The sequence below is a fragment of the Bidens hawaiensis genome, unplaced genomic scaffold (genome assembly GCF_021521415.1).
Source record: "Bidens hawaiensis isolate Kalapana, Puna unplaced genomic scaffold, B.hawaiensis_p1.1 tig00038965_1, whole genome shotgun sequence".
NCBI lineage: Eukaryota > Viridiplantae > Streptophyta > Magnoliopsida > Asterales > Asteraceae > Bidens > Bidens hawaiensis.
This window is the reverse complement of record NW_027496832.1, coordinates 138,915-154,974: the sequence shown is the minus strand read 5'-3', so window position 1 is coordinate 154,974 and position 16,060 is coordinate 138,915. Positions and strand designations below refer to the sequence as shown.

The window sequence follows — 16,060 nt, the reverse complement described above, 5'->3', positions numbered from 1 at the left end:
TGGAAGCCCAACTAGAAGCTGCTGCGGCCTTGAGAATCGGATCCACCACACTAATCACCGATTCACTATCACCACCACCATTCACCATTCGTAACCCTAATAATTCATTCCACCACCAAATCGATCCATTTCATTTCTTCTCCAACCGATTGTCAACAAATTAAGCTGCGATGGCGATGGCTGCACTGAGACGAGAAGGCAGGCGTTTCGTACCTCTGGCTTATTCTCCAACCCCCATCAATGCGATCCGATCCACCGAGTACGATCTCATCTTTTCATTTCTCCATCTTAATAATTTATTATACCCTTGTTTTGTTTAATTTCAATCTCGGTCCTTTTTTTTGACCGATTGGTGTTTGTTTGTGGGTTTTGGTGATTAGGGTAAACATGTGATGCTTTTTATTCGAAATTGGTGTGGGTTTTTGATGAATTTGACAACTGTGTTTGTAATCATCTCATGAGTTTATGATGTGGGTTATTTTTTATGGAGTTTTGGTGTTGAAAATGAGTTATAATAGCACTGGAAAGAAAATTAATATAAGTTTAGTTGATTAAGGTTCGACCGATTGATGTTGTGTTGCGTTAGGTTATATCGTTATTTACCTGTGCATTTGGTGATTAGGTTAAACATGTGATGTTTTTTATTTGAAATTTAATGAATTTCAGAACTGTATTTGCAATCATTTCAGAAGTGTACGATGTTTATTTTTTGTTTTGTTTTAAATTTATAAGAGTTTTGGTGTTAAAAATTTGATATAAGTAATAGTACTGGAGAATTAACGTAAGTTTCGTTGATTAAGGTTTAACAGATAGTTAGCTGGGCACATTATGGCAGTGGAATCTTCTATGTATATGCAAATCCTGTTATGATATCTGGTTTTCTATGCTAGTATGATTTTGTTTAGTTGCTAGGAAAGTTGTAGTTTTGACTTTTAATTAGTGGTTAATAAATCAATAACATTTTTGTTATCAGTTGTTTATTCCACTAATATACTTGTTAGTTTCAAAAATTTTACCTAAATAGTTTTGAAATGAACTGTGTGCAGCTGTGCGTTTGGTGATTAAGTATCCTGTTATATGTATGCACTTTGTGGATGTTAACGGGATACGTCAAACATATTTTATTTCTGATTCGAAATGGTTGTGTGTTTTTAGTGAATTTGAGAACTGTATTTGTAACTATTTCTTGAGTTTTTTTTATGTAAATCTGAGAACTGTTTTTAGTGAAGCTTTCATTTATATGCAAATCTTGTGATGCTATTTGGTTTTCTATGCAAGGATCTAACTTCTTTTTAGTGTGATTTTGTTTAGTTGCTAGGAAAGGTATACGTTTGACTTTTAATCAGTGGTTAATAAATCAATAACTTGTTTGTTTCGCTAATGCACTAGTTAGTTTAATTTTTTTAGCAAATTAGTTTTGAATTGAACTGTGTGCATTTCTGTTGTATGGCTGCATAACATGGATTATAACTTACAAGAATGTGGTATTTTTGGTTAAAATAAAAGATCTGGGTTATTATGTTTTTACTATTGTATACAATGACTAGGGCTAGTTTATATTGAGATGCAACTTTGAAGCAAGTTAGCTTTATTTTGTATTTGTTTTGTTTTGAACACATTGATTGTTTTAACCTCAATTATTTTCACAAAACTGGTGTTTAATTAATGGTTATTACATGTTTGGCTGGTGCTTGCAGGGAGCAGGTGGGCCTTGGGGTTCGCTCTATTTCAACTCAAGTTGGTAATGCCATTATACTCTTTTCTTTATGTTGACATTGGCTGTTATTATTTTAAAGAGTTTATACTATCTATCACCTTCTTGTGTGTTCATGGTGTTTGAATATTATTTTGCAGTACGAAACCGTATGAAGAGTGTTAAAAACATTCAGAAGATTACCAAGGCCATGAAGATGGTTGCAGCTTCAAAGCTGAGAGCAATTCAAGTTAGAGCCGAGAATTCTCGTGGACTTTGGCAACCATTTACTGCTCTTCTTGGCGACACTCCAAGTATGTTTCTGTAAAATGTTCATTTTCTATTACTTTTGAATCTTATCTTGTGAACTTTCTAATATTTTATTGTTTTACTAGGTGTGAATGTGAAGAAGAATGTCATTGTCACTATCTCTTCGGACAAGGGTCTTTGTGGTGGTATTAACTCTACATCAGTGAAGATAAGCAGGGCTCTTCACAAGGTCAACTCTGGTATGAATGCATAACTTTTATTATCATTGTATGTATGTATGTCAGACTATATCTTTATTTTTCACTTTTTAATTTGCAGGGCCGGAAACTGAAAGTAAGTATGTGATTTTGGGAGAAAAGGCAAAGGCCCAACTGATCCGTGACTCTAAGAAAGACATTGAGTTGGTTATGACTGAGTTGCAAAAGAATTTTCTGAACTACACTCAGGTTAGTTGGTGCACAGTAGTGTATTTGTTTTTTCATTGATATAATGTATAATAATATGTAGCATATGTTTGTTTTGATTACTATGTTTTTGAAAATCGAATAAAGACATAGTGATTGTCTGCTACATAATAATGTAGCATTACCACTAACATCAATTCATACTTGCATGATCACATAAGGATATATGTTTTGATGTTTATCAATGAGGAGTAATATATAGGTTAACTATGTTATGTAGGCATGGAAATAATGTAAGTGTCTTCTTTTTTTTGCATATAATTAAATCCTTTTGACTTTAAAATCTCACAAAGGTCATTCTTGCATCATTGAGTCCCTAAAAATTATAAAAGACCCGTTTTATAACTTTTAAAATTTCAGGGACATTAATCGTGAAAAGTGAAAACAGAGGACTTATTTACTAATTTGATTTGCAGGTATCTGTACTTGCAGATGACATCTTGAAGAATGTGGAGTTTGATGCATTGAGGATTGTATTCAACAAGTTTCAATCAGTTGTGTCATTTCTGCCAACAACCGCAACTGTGTTGTCTCCTGAGGTAATAAACATGTTTTGAATAATTACTCTTTTGCCATTACATGCTTATACTTAGATGTGTTTCTTTTGAAGGTTGTTGAAAGAGAATCTGAAGCTGGAGGAAAGATTGGTGATTTAGATTCTTATGAAATTGAAGGCGGTGAGACCAAATCAGAAGTTCTCCAAAACCTTGCTGAGTTCCAGTTTTCTTGTGTAAGCCCTTAAAGTTATAACTTTATACATATTATTGTTACTTTTTAATACTATGCATGTATATTAAACATGTTCATGTTTTTCATTAAACTTTTGATCAGGTAATGTTCAATGCGGTTTTGGAGAATGCATGCAGTGAACAAGGCGCCCGAATGTCTGCTATGGACAGTTCTAGCAGAAATGCTGGTGATATGCTTGATCGTCTCACTCTTACATACAACAGGTCCTCTCTCTCTCTGTGTATATAATATAATTATATATCTGTATATAACTATATACTTACTTTTGTGTGTATCGTGGTTTTCAGGACCCGTCAAGCATCTATCACAACTGAGCTTATTGAGATTATTTCTGGAGCGTCTGCGTTGGAGGGTTAATTGTTGTGTACTTTTGTTTATTTTGGCAAGACCCGCTGGATGGTCACGAAATAAAACTATACTATTTTGTTGTTGAAATTCTCAAATAATCTGGGTTTGAATTACTATGTATCAGGGGCAAATCTGTCCTTTTGCGGTCAAGTTTATCTAGGCTTTCTCATTGTGTTTTGCGATGTTGACAGTAATGTGTACTGTTTGTTTTTTATCTGAGTTCAACAGTTTTTTGGTCATCCTGCACGCATAGTATTATGTATCGCTGCAAATGGTTTGGTCTATACATAGAACTAAATCTTATGTTGTGGATTTTGGTTGAGGAGGTAGATGCTATCTTTTTAGAAAGCTGCTAGCTTTTAATCATGTTTAACACTATGAACTTGTTTTAAAATTCAAGTTTAGACATGCACAAAACAGACTCCATGTTTGGTTAAGAAAATGCCAACAGCCTCATTAGCTATCACAATAAAGAAAATCTTTTTGGACATGCACAAAACTCCATAAGTATCTAATGATCCTCTAAAATCAAACGCTTTTAATCAAATCCAAAGTTTCCATTCGATTATCCAGTATTTCACTCAAAACAAACCACAAACATGCAATTTATACAAAATTAATCAGTGGCTAAACTCATTTCTCACCAAAGAAATTTATCAAGCGCGTGGTGGGCAAGGTAAGTAAACCCCAATTGCAAAATACTAATACAAACCCGTAATAATTCCATGATAAAAGAAAGCAATGCAACATAATAGTGGAGTCGTGAACAAAGTGCCTAAATCTTTCTAAAGCTTTCTAAAACCTTCATAATCATGTAGGGAAATTCTTGATTGACATGGACACTTCCAACTCGATCACCCCATGGATTAGTCAACGGTGTTAGTCAATGCCGGCTCAGTTGGGCCTAAAGCAAATCCTAAAATTGAGGTTTTTTTGTATAGACAGAAGTAATTATTAAGGACTTGCCATTATTATTTGTATTTAACACGAGTATAGTCTCCAAACCAACTCATCGGCCATCGCATTGGAATCACCATATTCTCTAAAAAGATTTGATTAATTATAAAGGATAGTATATATAGGTAAAATTAAAATAAATAAATAATTCACACGTATAGGATCTTTAACAAAAAAACAATGGTGTTTCTTGTCAAAAGGATGACTACATACCGAATCAATGAGTGATGGTTGTAAATTGCGAGGGCCTATGACATTCTGAATAAACGAACCGAAGAAACGATGCCAAATCTTATTGTCACTTACGACTAAAACGAACCTTAAAATGCTTTTTTAGGCCCTTAGAGTTTTAGAGGCCTATTGGGCGAGCTTCCTTTTATTTCACTACCACATGAGTCCTTGATAGAGGTGCACATATCGGTTAATCAGTTTTGATAATATCGGTTGCTAATCGTAACCGGTAATTAGTCAAACGGTCTAAACGATTATATCTAATCATCAGCTATGATTCCTAACCTGTTTTTTAGTGGAAAACACCAACCTTTGTAACCGGTTAGGTCATATTAAAAACTAGTTAACCTATTAAAATTAGTCTTATTAACATTAAACTGATCAACCTATTGAAGTTAGTCGGTTCCTATGTGAAAACCTCTACCGGTTCCTCGCCTAATGTTAGTATCAGTTAGAAATCGGTTTCTAGTTAATAATCTGTTTTGGTTTCAAACCGGTTTTTATTTGCAACTCTAATACTCTGGCTTAGAGGTGGACACATAGGGTTTTTTTTTCGAGAACTGCTACCGATTACGGGCTTAGTCAGCAAAGTGAAGAACCGGGTTGTGTAGGAACCATTTACGAGTATGGTTGTGTTTTTATCGGGTTTTGGCTGAGTAGAGGTGGAACCAATTCTGGGTCCGGGTAAAGTTTCTCTGAGAAAGTGAAACCTAGTTCTTACCAGCTGGCTTGGTACATCGGGTCGGGCCTGGAACCGGACCTAATATTTATGTTGGCAATTGGGCTACGAGGCCCATGCATAGATACACACATCGTCTTAAAATCGCGGCCATTTAAAAGCAAGTCAGCCGGCCTGCCTGCCTGCCTTTGTTGAAACCAAACCAACAGCCACAACACAAGCAAGCAAGCAAGCAAGCAAGCAAGCAAGATTTCAATCCGCAGTCCATCAATCCATTCATTCCTCAGGTAACACCTAAATCCTCAATAAAACTTGCATTTACAAACTCTAATTTTGCCCTATCTTCATTTCATTGCTCTCATGCTTATTTAAGATCGGTTCATCTGAATTAGGGCTCCGAATTCCAATTAATCCGCATTCAATCTGTTTGATTATTAATAATTCAGATGTGTTTTCTATGCTTTTAGTTAGCAATTTAAGTAGTTTGATTGATTCATTGGCTTTAATTTAATTTAATTAATATATATGCAGATAGTGTTGGATGTGTTTTAGGTTTAAGAGATTACTGTTTAGCTCACTGTAGGATTATGTTTAGTTTCCTGGTATTAGCTTATTATCAGATTAGCTATTTGTTATAGTTGCATTAGGTCATTTAGCATGAAAGAGTAATTTGCATACATGCCAGTCACAGAGAGATCCTCTTTAAGTAAGCTTTTCATGAAGAATGATTTCTGGACGCTATATATTTAACTTTGTTGGCTGTTTAGGTGAGATTAGTTGTTTTAAACAGGGTCTGTTTGTGATTTCGAGGCTAAAAATCTTCATGACAGTAACTATCTATATATATAATTGGGTTAACTGTTAAGAAAATGGTGATTTAGCTTTTTAACTTTGTTGCAAGGAGTTGACATTTTTCAAAAGAGGTCAATTTTGAACAACTTTAGTTTCTTGCAAAATTGATTAGTTATCCATCTTAAAGTGATACTTGACTGATCTTAAAAACCTTCATTGTAACAGGAAGATTTTAAGAGTGTTGGAGACTAAGCTGACAGCCCAATGGATTTTGATGAATATGAGTACTTAGAGAAAATGGTGGAAAACCCTGATGCGTCTGAGCAAAAAGCTAATGGAGATGATGAAACTGTTAAAAGAGAAGATAAAGAACGCAGGCACAGCTCTAGACATAGAAGTGATAAGAACGATGATGATCGAAGGTCAAAGCGTGCAAAATCTGGGGAAGAGTCGCGTGATCGTGAGAAAGAACGGGGATCCTCTCACCACCGTTCATCTTCAAAGGATGGTGATAGAGACAGACATAGGAGTAAACGTGAAACAAGAGACAGAGACAGGGACAGGGACAGGGACAGGGACAGGGATCGTGCGAGAGAAAGGCGTGATCATGAGAGAGAGAGGGAGGAGAGAGAGAAGGACAAAGACAAAGACAGAGAACGTGAGCGAACACATCGAAGTGGAAGTAGGTCAGAGAGACATGAACGAGACAGGGATAAGAGCCGTGATAGAGAGGTTAAAGATAGAGAAAGGGAAAAAGAGAAGGAAAAAGAAAGGGAAACTAGAGAATCTGATCGAGAAAGCAGGTATTTTCATGTTTATTTTCTATACCCTACATATCTTTGTTGCCATTGCTTGTTTTATACACATTTTATGCTACCAAAGTTGGTTAGTGCAGTTGTCTAGTTATTTTATATTCAATAGTGCAAAGTCAAGTTTTTATGCAGCTGTATTGACAAGGACTGCATTGTAATATTGTCTAGTCTAGTTCTAGGGGAAAATGTATAGATTAATTAATGCTTTGGATAATCTTTCTGCTTATAGATCTAGAAACTAGACAGACAAAAGCTTTCTGGTAGGAAGTATCTGTTAATGTTATAGTGAGCACCTGACGATAAATAGGCACATGCCAGTTTCTCTTGTAATGCATTTATTGCATGCGCGCGATTTTTTTGCTTTATTTTAGCTCTTAGTTTCAAATCAGGCAATTAAGTTTCATTGGAGCTCGGCCTGAGCTTCATGCAGGTGTCAGTTGGTAACTTAATCCATATCCGTTGGTCCTTTCGATACAATCATATAGAAAGCACCAAGGTCTACGTAGTCAAAAGCACACAAGTTGCATGTCTAGGCGCTCAGGCGAGGCGAGTCAAAGCGTCTCAGACATACACAGCTGCTGGGGAGCGCTTGGAGTTCCATAGTTTCTCTCTTTCTCGTTTCTTTTTGCGTTTAACTGTTGGGTCTGCACTTAGTTGTAATAATCTGTGGTGGAGGAAGAGAGAGGAGATAGAGAGGAACCTGATTTAACAGATTTGATTCTTCGAAGACTAATGGAGAAGAGAGAACCAAAGGTTAAGCAGATGGAGATGACAGCAAAGCAAATTTAGAGTCTGGGCCGGAGAGTCTGCTGATAGGCAGCAAGAAGAAGAAACCATAATTTAAGGTTCACTTGTGGATTGGGCTGGCCTTTCAAGTTTAATAAAAACTGTTTTAAAAGATAGATTTGTAGCTCAAATGATTATCTTCAAGATAATTTTTTTACTTTTCTTATTTTATTATAGGGTGGAGTTAGACAAGAAGGGTGTGCTTAGTAAGAAGTCTAAAGCAAGAGATATGGGCCATTAGATCTAAATGTAGTTAAAAAAGCACGTTTTGTTTTATTTTAGGGAAAAAGCGCGGTGTGTTTTATTTTAAGGCCTTCCCACACTCCCTAGAAAACACTAACTTCTTACTTTAACCACTGGCAAAGCTTCCATTAGCCCCCCCCCCTCGTTTTTTAGCTCAGTAGTGTAAATTATCTGTTTTCGCCCGAAAATTTTGACCCCCCCCCCCTCCCAAAAAAAAAAACCACGACAGTCCCTCTGCTTTTTTTGTCCAAGCCTCGCCACTGATTTTAACCCTATTCTATATGTAGGGTTGGGTTCCTTTAAGAACTCTAAAAGGAATTAGAACTCTTAACAACCAACCATGTTAAAAATATTTTTTATATATAAACAATATTTGATAGTAGTTTTATCATATTTTATATTTAAATTTGTGATTACATATATGAATCACAAGTTTAGACATGTGAATTAGATATATATGTAATAACGAATTTACATGTGTGTAAAAAATTTAGAAATGTGTAAAAACTAATTTTCATAATTGCAATCGTAAATGTCAATATAATAAGTGATAAAACTACACTCAAATACTATTAATATATAAGAATTTTAAAGAAATAGCTGGTTAAATAATTTAGGAGTTATGTAATGAACCTAATCCTATATATACACATGTATATATATTTTAAAATATTAATTTTTCTATTTATTTTTAAAATATATTGTAAAAAGATTTTGTTATGTATGAATAATAGTATTAAGTTATAAGGTTTCTTTGCCTATTATATATATTTTTTATTATTGCGCCTTTCTTGTCTCGGGCGTGAGCTTTTTCGCGATTAGATGACATGCGAACCCTTTGTGCCTTTAACTACCTAGAACTTAATTATGTGAATAGGCCAACATTGATGAAAAATTGAAAAGGGGTCTGCCAAGTTAAAGATCTAAGCTTAACCTTCAACGGGTTGGCTTTGCAATTTATCTGATGTAAAGAATCATAGTTGAGTTTATTTTCTTTAATGTTATGAAGTTCTCGACTTCATGGATGCTAGTTTAATGCGTCATAGTTAAGAGTTCAATGTAAAGAATCATAATTGAGTGTCTATTTTCTTTAAGGTTAGGATATGAAGTTCTCTACTTCGCGGATGGGAGATTATAGGAATGTTAACAACTTCTAGCGTGTCATAGTTAAGAGTTCAGTAGCAATGATATTCCTCTCCTATTGAAAAACAGCTATTGTTGTTTTCTTCACTGATTTCTATTATTCCCCAGCTGCTTGAGCCTTGATGGTATTTTGCTAGTAGCAGCATAGAATTTTTTGACAATAACATAGATACTCGTGATATCTTAATTTCTTAGAATTATGAAATATTAAACATTTGTTTTCGAGAATAGAATATTGAACACTAGATTCTGGGAACTCGCAGATGTGCTAGAGCAATCCTCAGGCTCAGGAATTCAGGTCATGGGTTTAAACATTGTCACCTAGGCATTTTGGATTTCAAAATAAAAGCTTGAAATTGAAGATAGAGGGTGGCCCTTTTGACAGGGTGATGATGATGATGTCATGTTATGATTTTCATTATCCTCCACCTTTAAACCAGCATCATCTTATTTTACATCTATTCTGTTGCAGAAATGCTGTTGTGGGAGTACAGAAGCTTTTGGTTGTGGATATCAGTTCATTTTTCTACAAGAGCCATTTGTCTTTTACAGGATATATCTGTTGCCACGTGTTATATACATATATATATAGTAATTGTTAGTATAATCATTTCAGGTCTAATACAACCAATAGTGTCTCAATGGAAAATCATACATTGTTCAAGTGCACATATCTTGTTGGAGTATTGATTATTAGTTTTTCACCAACACATTTTATCTTTATCCATTAGAACTGATCATAGGTGCTTTAGATCTGCTTATTCAGTCTTTTATTTTCTTAAATAGAAGATAATCAAGCGAGTAAGATTTAAACAATTGAATATGCTTGTGTCTTTACTTTTGTTTCATCTACTTCTGTATAATGCAATTGTCTAATCATGAGACGGGTATTGCTAGCAGGTTTATTCCTTTTGATTTACTAGTATTATTATGTCATTTTGCCAAAAATATCAACTGATGATCAAGTATGCTTAGGTCATTAGGAAAGGTACAAAAATATCCTTCATTGTCACCTAAATTTGGATAATACATAGTTTTGAATGATATTTTTTGCCGTTATTGTAATTGTTTGCTCTCCAGGTTGGTTCTTTTAACTTCAGCAGCTGCAATTTCACTCCTTAAATTTAATACTTGTTTTTCTGAAGTACTTAATCTGTGGGTTTATAATTAAAATGCTGTATTTTGCAGGCGTTATAAAGACAAGAAGGAAGGACCTGTAGAGCCAGAGGTTGATCCAGAACGAGATCAACGTACAGTCTTTGCGTATCAGGTAATAAAACATGCTACTGTTGACAGGCTCTTTGTTTCATCAACTGTTATGTTGCTAATTTCACATTCTTGTAAAATACACAGATATCTCTAAAAGCCGATGAAAGAGATGTTTATGAGTTCTTCTCAAGGGCTGGCAAGGTTAGTTCTATATACCTATTTCCTTCTTTGTGTTTTTTTTTCTACTTGATCTGGGTTTGTTTATGAAATTGATGCAATCTCAGTTTAACATTGTTAAAAACAGTGAACGTGAAACTTGGTTTTTTTCATTTTGTGGATTTATGCAAGCAAGGATTCATGATGTCATGTTGGGTTCTTGTTCTTTTTATAAACGTTGCTGATATGTTCAATTATGTTTTCAGGTTCGAGATGTGCGTCTTATTATGGACCGTAACTCAAGACGCTCAAAAGGGGTCGGGTATGTTTTTCTTCTTTATGATAAACAAATAGCATCCACAAATTGGACCTTGCATAAGTTCATTGTTACATGTTCTAACCTAGATACTTTTAGGTACATTGAATTTTATGATGCGATGTCTGTCCCTATGGCAATAGCACTCTCGGGTCAGCCTCTGCTCGGTCATCCTGTGATGGTTAAACCATCAGAAGCTGAAAAAAACCTTGTACAGTCTACTGCAACCGCTGGTGGAGCCGCAGGTGTTGCAGGTGCAACTGGCGGTGCAAGAAAGTTGTATGTTGGCAATCTGCATTACAATATGAAGGAAGATCAACTTCGTCAGGTTTGTAAATATAAATACTATACTATTATAGTTTTTTTTACACTAATATTCAACTTCTGTTCAGGTATTTGAATCATTTGGGACTGTAGAGCTGGTTCAGTTACCTACTGATGAGACTGGGAATTGTAAAGGTTTTGGTTTTATTCAGGTGAACTTCGTTCCCTACATCTTTTACCCTCACCATGCTGATTATTATTTAAAAGACAATCAGTTCTGGTCAAACTTACTAATTGAGCATTTTTTTTTATTTTTGTAAGTTTGCAAGACTTGAAGATGCCAAGGCTGCACAGAGTTTGAACGGACAGCTGGAGATTGCAGGTCGTATGATGAAGGTACAATTCTTGTAGTTCACTAAGTCAAATGCTGAGCTGTCATTTTGGCATAATAGTTGCATATATTTCTAAGATGTATATTATGGAATTTATAAAATATTTTTTGTTGGTTGATTTATTTTGGAGATATTGAGACATGTTTTTAACTTCTAAGGTAGTTTTGTTTTGATATACTGTAAGTTATTTTGTAATAAATATAACTATACACAGGTGTCTGCCATTACTGATCAACCTGGAATGCAAGAAACAGCTGTTAATCCTGGTGATTTTGATGATGACGATGGAGGTGGCTTGGTTAGTAACTAACTGTTCTTTGTCCTTTTAACTTTTTTAATAATATTAAAAAAAACTGTTAACGCTATGGAACTCTGCGCTTATAATTTCTGCTTTTATGTATGCATTTTCAGGCTCTAAATGCACGTTCTCGAGCACTTCTCATGCAGAAGTTGGACCGTAGTGGAACCACAACAAGGTGCAACATGAAACTTAACCCTTTAGTGTTGTTTTCTTAATCATATATACTGCATATACTGTAGTAATAATATTAATAATAATCATAATAATTTGTTTAATGTTTTTATTATAGTGGCGTTGCATCACTGGGCCTACCAACCACTAATGGCACTGGGCTACCATCTGGAGTTCCTGCCATTGCATCAATGCCTGTGCCACCTGTCACTGTTCCATCAATAGAAAGCATCGGTGTCCCTAGTGAATGTTTATTGTTGAACAACATGTTTGATCCTGAGTTGGAGGTTAGTTTTGAAATTTCACATCTTACTTTCTGGCAATGATTTTATAATATAGTTATTTTATATACAGGAGGAGCCAGATTTTGATCTGGATATTAAGGAAGATGTACAATCAGAATGCTCAAAACATGGACAACTGAGGCACATCTATGTTGAGAAGTAAGCTTATTTTTATAAAGGTGGCAAGCTGATCGGGCTAATACTGATCAAAACGTGTTGGGTCATGTGGGTCAACCCCGCTTGATTCCATTCGTTTGACCTACCATTTTGGCTGCTGTTTTGTTGATTTATTACTATTATTATTTGATTCGTGTATTACAAGGTTTTGCACGCCCTTGATTAACAGGAACAGTGCTGGGCTCGTTTATTTGCGTTTTGAGAGCACGCAATCTGCAGTGGCTGCCCAACGCGCACTTCATGGGAGATGGTTTGCTGGAAAGATGATCACCGCCTCGTTTATGGTATATCTCGATTTAATCGATATCTAAAGTGTCCTTCACTACATGCTTGCTACTCTTAGATTAGAAATGTGTAAAAAAAATGAATTTGGAACGGATCAGATTTGCTACTTGTAAGATTTTTAAATTAATAAAAAACATTGCAATATTTTGGGTAAGTGATTTATTCAGTGTGAGCATAGTTATGCTCAGCGGATCCAAGAACTTTTGGTATGGGGCAAAATATGGTTGATCAAAATGGATAGATAATAAATTGAGTCGGTCAAAATAAGATAAGATAAACATTAGGCTGGTCAAATAGGATAGATAAAATATGGTCGGTGACAATGGATAGATAAAAATGAATCGGTAATTACATGAGAAGGTTAATGGAAATAGACTGGATTTTCTTTCAGTCATAGCAGTCAACCGAATTCGTATATCTTTTTTCACAATCATGATAACATCAACAATTTAACATGCGCACATAAATTTTTGCTATATATTCGAATTTCATACACCTTACATCCGCCATTAATTTTGCTTATAAATTATTGCTACAGGTGCCACAAAGTTACGAGGCCAAGTTTCCCGACAGCATCTAGGGGATGTTTGTAAACCTAGGACACAACTATTGGGAAGCCAAATTTGCAGGATCATGGGGAGGATGTGGTCTAGGTTTGAGTTTTCAAAACTGAACAATATTAGAATATTTTTTATGGTACTTTTAGATGGGCTTTAAAGTGTGTGTTAAAGAAACCATTGGATGTATAATTTTCAAAACATGTTGCAAAATTTCGTAATCCTGCTTTTTAACCATATTTTGCTGTGATTGCCATTCTGGTTTATGTACTATTTGCTTTTAAATTTTATACATTGTCTTTTTAACACATTTGTGTCATCTTTAGTCCAACTGTGATCTTTTTGTACCTGAGGGTGGACGGACGTGATGGCGGTCATTCACAACCAACTCCTCCTTTTGTTATCTCTTAACTCTCCACAATTTAGCGGTTGAATGAAAGATTGGGGTGAATGATAGGTATTTCCATTGTTGAATGACACTTAGGAATGGAATGATGTGACACTGACATGGAGGAGAGATTGTGAGAATGATGGGAAGGGCACTCCCACCACCCTAAGACACAATTATGTTCTAGATAGCAGCATGCATCAAAAATCCATCTTGTCATTGTAGACTACAAAAGGAATTTGTGTGCAATTTACAATCAAATTATGATTAACCAATAAACAGCAGTTAAAAATTAATATACACACATATCATAATTTTCATTTGATAATAAAATCAGTATTTTCAATAATAAACCACAGTTTACCAAATTTCATGTCATTTGTCTGAGAATCTTATATGAAATTCAGACTACAAAATTACACACATGCCCAAATGAGGTTCGTTGATTTTTTTTGAAGGTTAAAAAGGCTTCAAATACATATGAGGTTGAGAGGTTCAATTGCGAAGGTCAAAGCCTGGAATTTTACTTTTAAATATAGACATGATTTGGTCAGTGATGCCCCCTTTATGAAGTGTTAAAACGAGCGGGAGTCTCGGCGAAAGGGGGGTGGCGGCACAGCTTCTTGCCCACTTACCTGCCTCTCTATTGTAATTATATCCTTTTGTGTTGTAAATTTAAGTTTTAAGATTTGGAAGCGATAAAAAAAAGAAAAAAAGTAAACCATTTATCTCCTTTATCTACAGTTTGATGTTCAACATTTGTATATGTGGGGCTGTATATGGACCATGTTTAATGGATCTCCACATTCATATACATATATATAGAGCATTTAAATTAAAATTTTTTCTTTCTCCACTCTTCCACTTGGTTGTTTGAAAAAGCAAGTAAAGTAACTTAATCTCAATCCAGATCTCTGTGTTATTCATTCAGATGGGTATCCAGATGTTGATGGAGAAGTTGAAGCACGTCATTAACTGCAACCACATTCCATTCATCAACAATAACCCTGAAATTATGGCCTCAGTTCCAGCTTCTCTTTGATGAGCTTGACTCTATGATTCCAACTCCAGGTTTCATCCACCAACATCAAGACCACCTCGAAAAGGCTTATCATCTGAAGAAACGATTCCAAGACGCAGCAGAAGAGGCGCAGTGATATCGTCGATATGTTTCTGTCCGGTGCTCACATTCGGAATACATTTAAGGATTTTAGTCCCTCTCTAAATCTTGATGATGTTTGGAGATCATTCAAGTCTATCCAGGAGGAATTCATGAGTATGAGAATCGATAGCATGAAGATGAATTCATCCGCAAGAACAGATAATCAATATGCTCCTGCTAAAACTCCCATCACCAGAATCTCACCAGGATCGAATGATGAGATCCTGGTGGGGTTCGGTTGCCAGGCAGAGCTAATAATAAAGAAACTTGTTGCGGATTATCCAAAGAAGCTAGATGTCGTCTCTATTGTTGGTATGGGTGGAATAGGCAAGACCACCCTCGCCACCAAGGTATTCAACGATCGTTTTATTATGCATCATTTCCATGTCCGTGTATGGGCCACTGTTTCTCAAACTTATGATAAGCGGGCTGTGTTGGTTCAAGTTTTGGAATCCATCCTTGGTCAGTTAGGTCTTGAAAAGGCTACTGACTCTCGACTTTGTGAAATGGTGCACAAAGGCTTAATGGGTAGGAGATATTTGATTGTAATTGATGATATATGGGACATAGGAGAATGGGATGACTTGAAATTGTTTTTCCCCCATGACAACACGAGAAGTCGAATTCTGCTTACCAGTCGCGTAACTGAAGTTGCTAAGCATGCAAGTTCAGATGGGCTCATTCATCACTTGGGATATTTGAACAAAAAAACAAGCTGGGAGCTGTTGTGTCAGAAGGTGTTCCATGGAAATGAATATCCCGAATGGTCTATTAAACCTGGAATGGAAATTGTAGAAAATTGATTGGGACGGGTAGATGCCAAGGTGGGTTGTATCGAATGGGTATGATCAAAGAGAGAAAAGCTATGGTGACTATGGTTGACACCTGGCACAAAATATTGGGTCACGCCTCAAAAGGAAAGCTTTCTAGAGTTGATTTCTTTAAAAATAATATTGTTGAACTTAGTAATAAAGTTTGCGATTCTTGTGCAAAGGCAAAACATACCCAAACACCTTTTCCTATTAGTATGACTAAAACCAATGCTACTTTTGAGTTAATTCCCTGTGATATTTGGGGCGGTTATCGTATACCATCCTACACACCGGCAGACTTCTTCCTTACTGTTGTTGATGATTTTAGTAGATCGGTATGGGTCTTTCTTATTAAACACAAGAACGATGCAAGCAAATGTCTCATTTATTTTCACAAAATGGTGGAAGTTCAATTTGG

General features: G+C 35.5%; 3 protein-coding genes across 3 annotated transcripts; all 3 read left to right on the top strand.

Annotated features, from left to right (window-relative positions):
- The first annotated feature begins 1,634 nt into the window (after nucleotides 1-1,634).
- LOC143590700 (ATP synthase subunit gamma, mitochondrial) lies at nucleotides 1,635-3,706 on the top strand. The gene is made up of 8 exons (XM_077071102.1): nucleotides 1,635-1,741; nucleotides 1,855-2,007; nucleotides 2,089-2,202; nucleotides 2,282-2,409; nucleotides 2,844-2,966; nucleotides 3,038-3,157; nucleotides 3,259-3,380; nucleotides 3,465-3,706. Exons 1-8 carry the CDS (start codon nucleotides 1,666-1,668, stop codon nucleotides 3,532-3,534), a joined length of 906 nt encoding a protein of 301 aa, XP_076927217.1. The 5' UTR covers nucleotides 1,635-1,665; the 3' UTR covers nucleotides 3,535-3,706.
- Nucleotides 3,707-6,441: 2,735 nt separating this feature from the next.
- Nucleotides 6,442-13,441, top strand: LOC143590693 (uncharacterized). Its single transcript, XM_077071097.1, has 13 exons — nucleotides 6,442-6,987; nucleotides 10,357-10,438; nucleotides 10,522-10,578; nucleotides 10,800-10,855; nucleotides 10,949-11,177; nucleotides 11,242-11,325; nucleotides 11,435-11,509; nucleotides 11,720-11,803; nucleotides 11,917-11,981; nucleotides 12,096-12,264; nucleotides 12,332-12,420; nucleotides 12,608-12,722; nucleotides 13,262-13,441. The coding sequence occupies exons 1-13, from the start codon at nucleotides 6,449-6,451 to the stop codon at nucleotides 13,301-13,303; spliced, it is 1,686 nt and encodes a 561-aa protein (XP_076927212.1). The 5' UTR covers nucleotides 6,442-6,448; the 3' UTR covers nucleotides 13,304-13,441.
- Nucleotides 13,442-14,835: 1,394 nt separating this feature from the next.
- Nucleotides 14,836-15,633, top strand: LOC143590697 (putative late blight resistance protein homolog R1A-3). Its single transcript, XM_077071099.1, has one exon. It carries the CDS (start codon nucleotides 14,836-14,838, stop codon nucleotides 15,631-15,633), a length of 798 nt encoding a protein of 265 aa, XP_076927214.1.
- The last annotated feature ends 427 nt before the right edge of the window (nucleotides 15,634-16,060 follow it).

What these genes read in the sequence shown, in the direction of transcription:
- LOC143590700 (XM_077071102.1), top strand. Translation starts at nt 1,666, where the DNA reads ATGGTTATTACATGTTTGGCTGGTGCTTGCAGGGAGCAGGTGGGCCTT. An exon ending in CAACTGTGTTGTCTCCTGAG is followed by an intron (nt 2,967 to 3,037) that starts GTAATAAACATG and finishes TTTCTTTTGAAG; the next exon opens with GTTGTTGAAAGAGAATCTGA. An exon ending in CTCACTCTTACATACAACAG is followed by an intron (nt 3,381 to 3,464) that starts GTCCTCTCTCTC and finishes CGTGGTTTTCAG; the next exon opens with GACCCGTCAAGCATCTATCA.
- LOC143590693 (XM_077071097.1), top strand. Translation starts at nt 6,449, where the DNA reads ATGGATTTTGATGAATATGAGTACTTAGAGAAAATGGTGGAAAACCCT. An exon ending in AAGGTTTTGGTTTTATTCAG is followed by an intron (nt 11,326 to 11,434) that starts GTGAACTTCGTT and finishes TATTTTTGTAAG; the next exon opens with TTTGCAAGACTTGAAGATGC. An exon ending in AGGCACATCTATGTTGAGAA is followed by an intron (nt 12,421 to 12,607) that starts GTAAGCTTATTT and finishes CTTGATTAACAG; the next exon opens with GAACAGTGCTGGGCTCGTTT.
- LOC143590697 (XM_077071099.1), top strand. Translation starts at nt 14,836, where the DNA reads ATGTTTCTGTCCGGTGCTCACATTCGGAATACATTTAAGGATTTTAGT.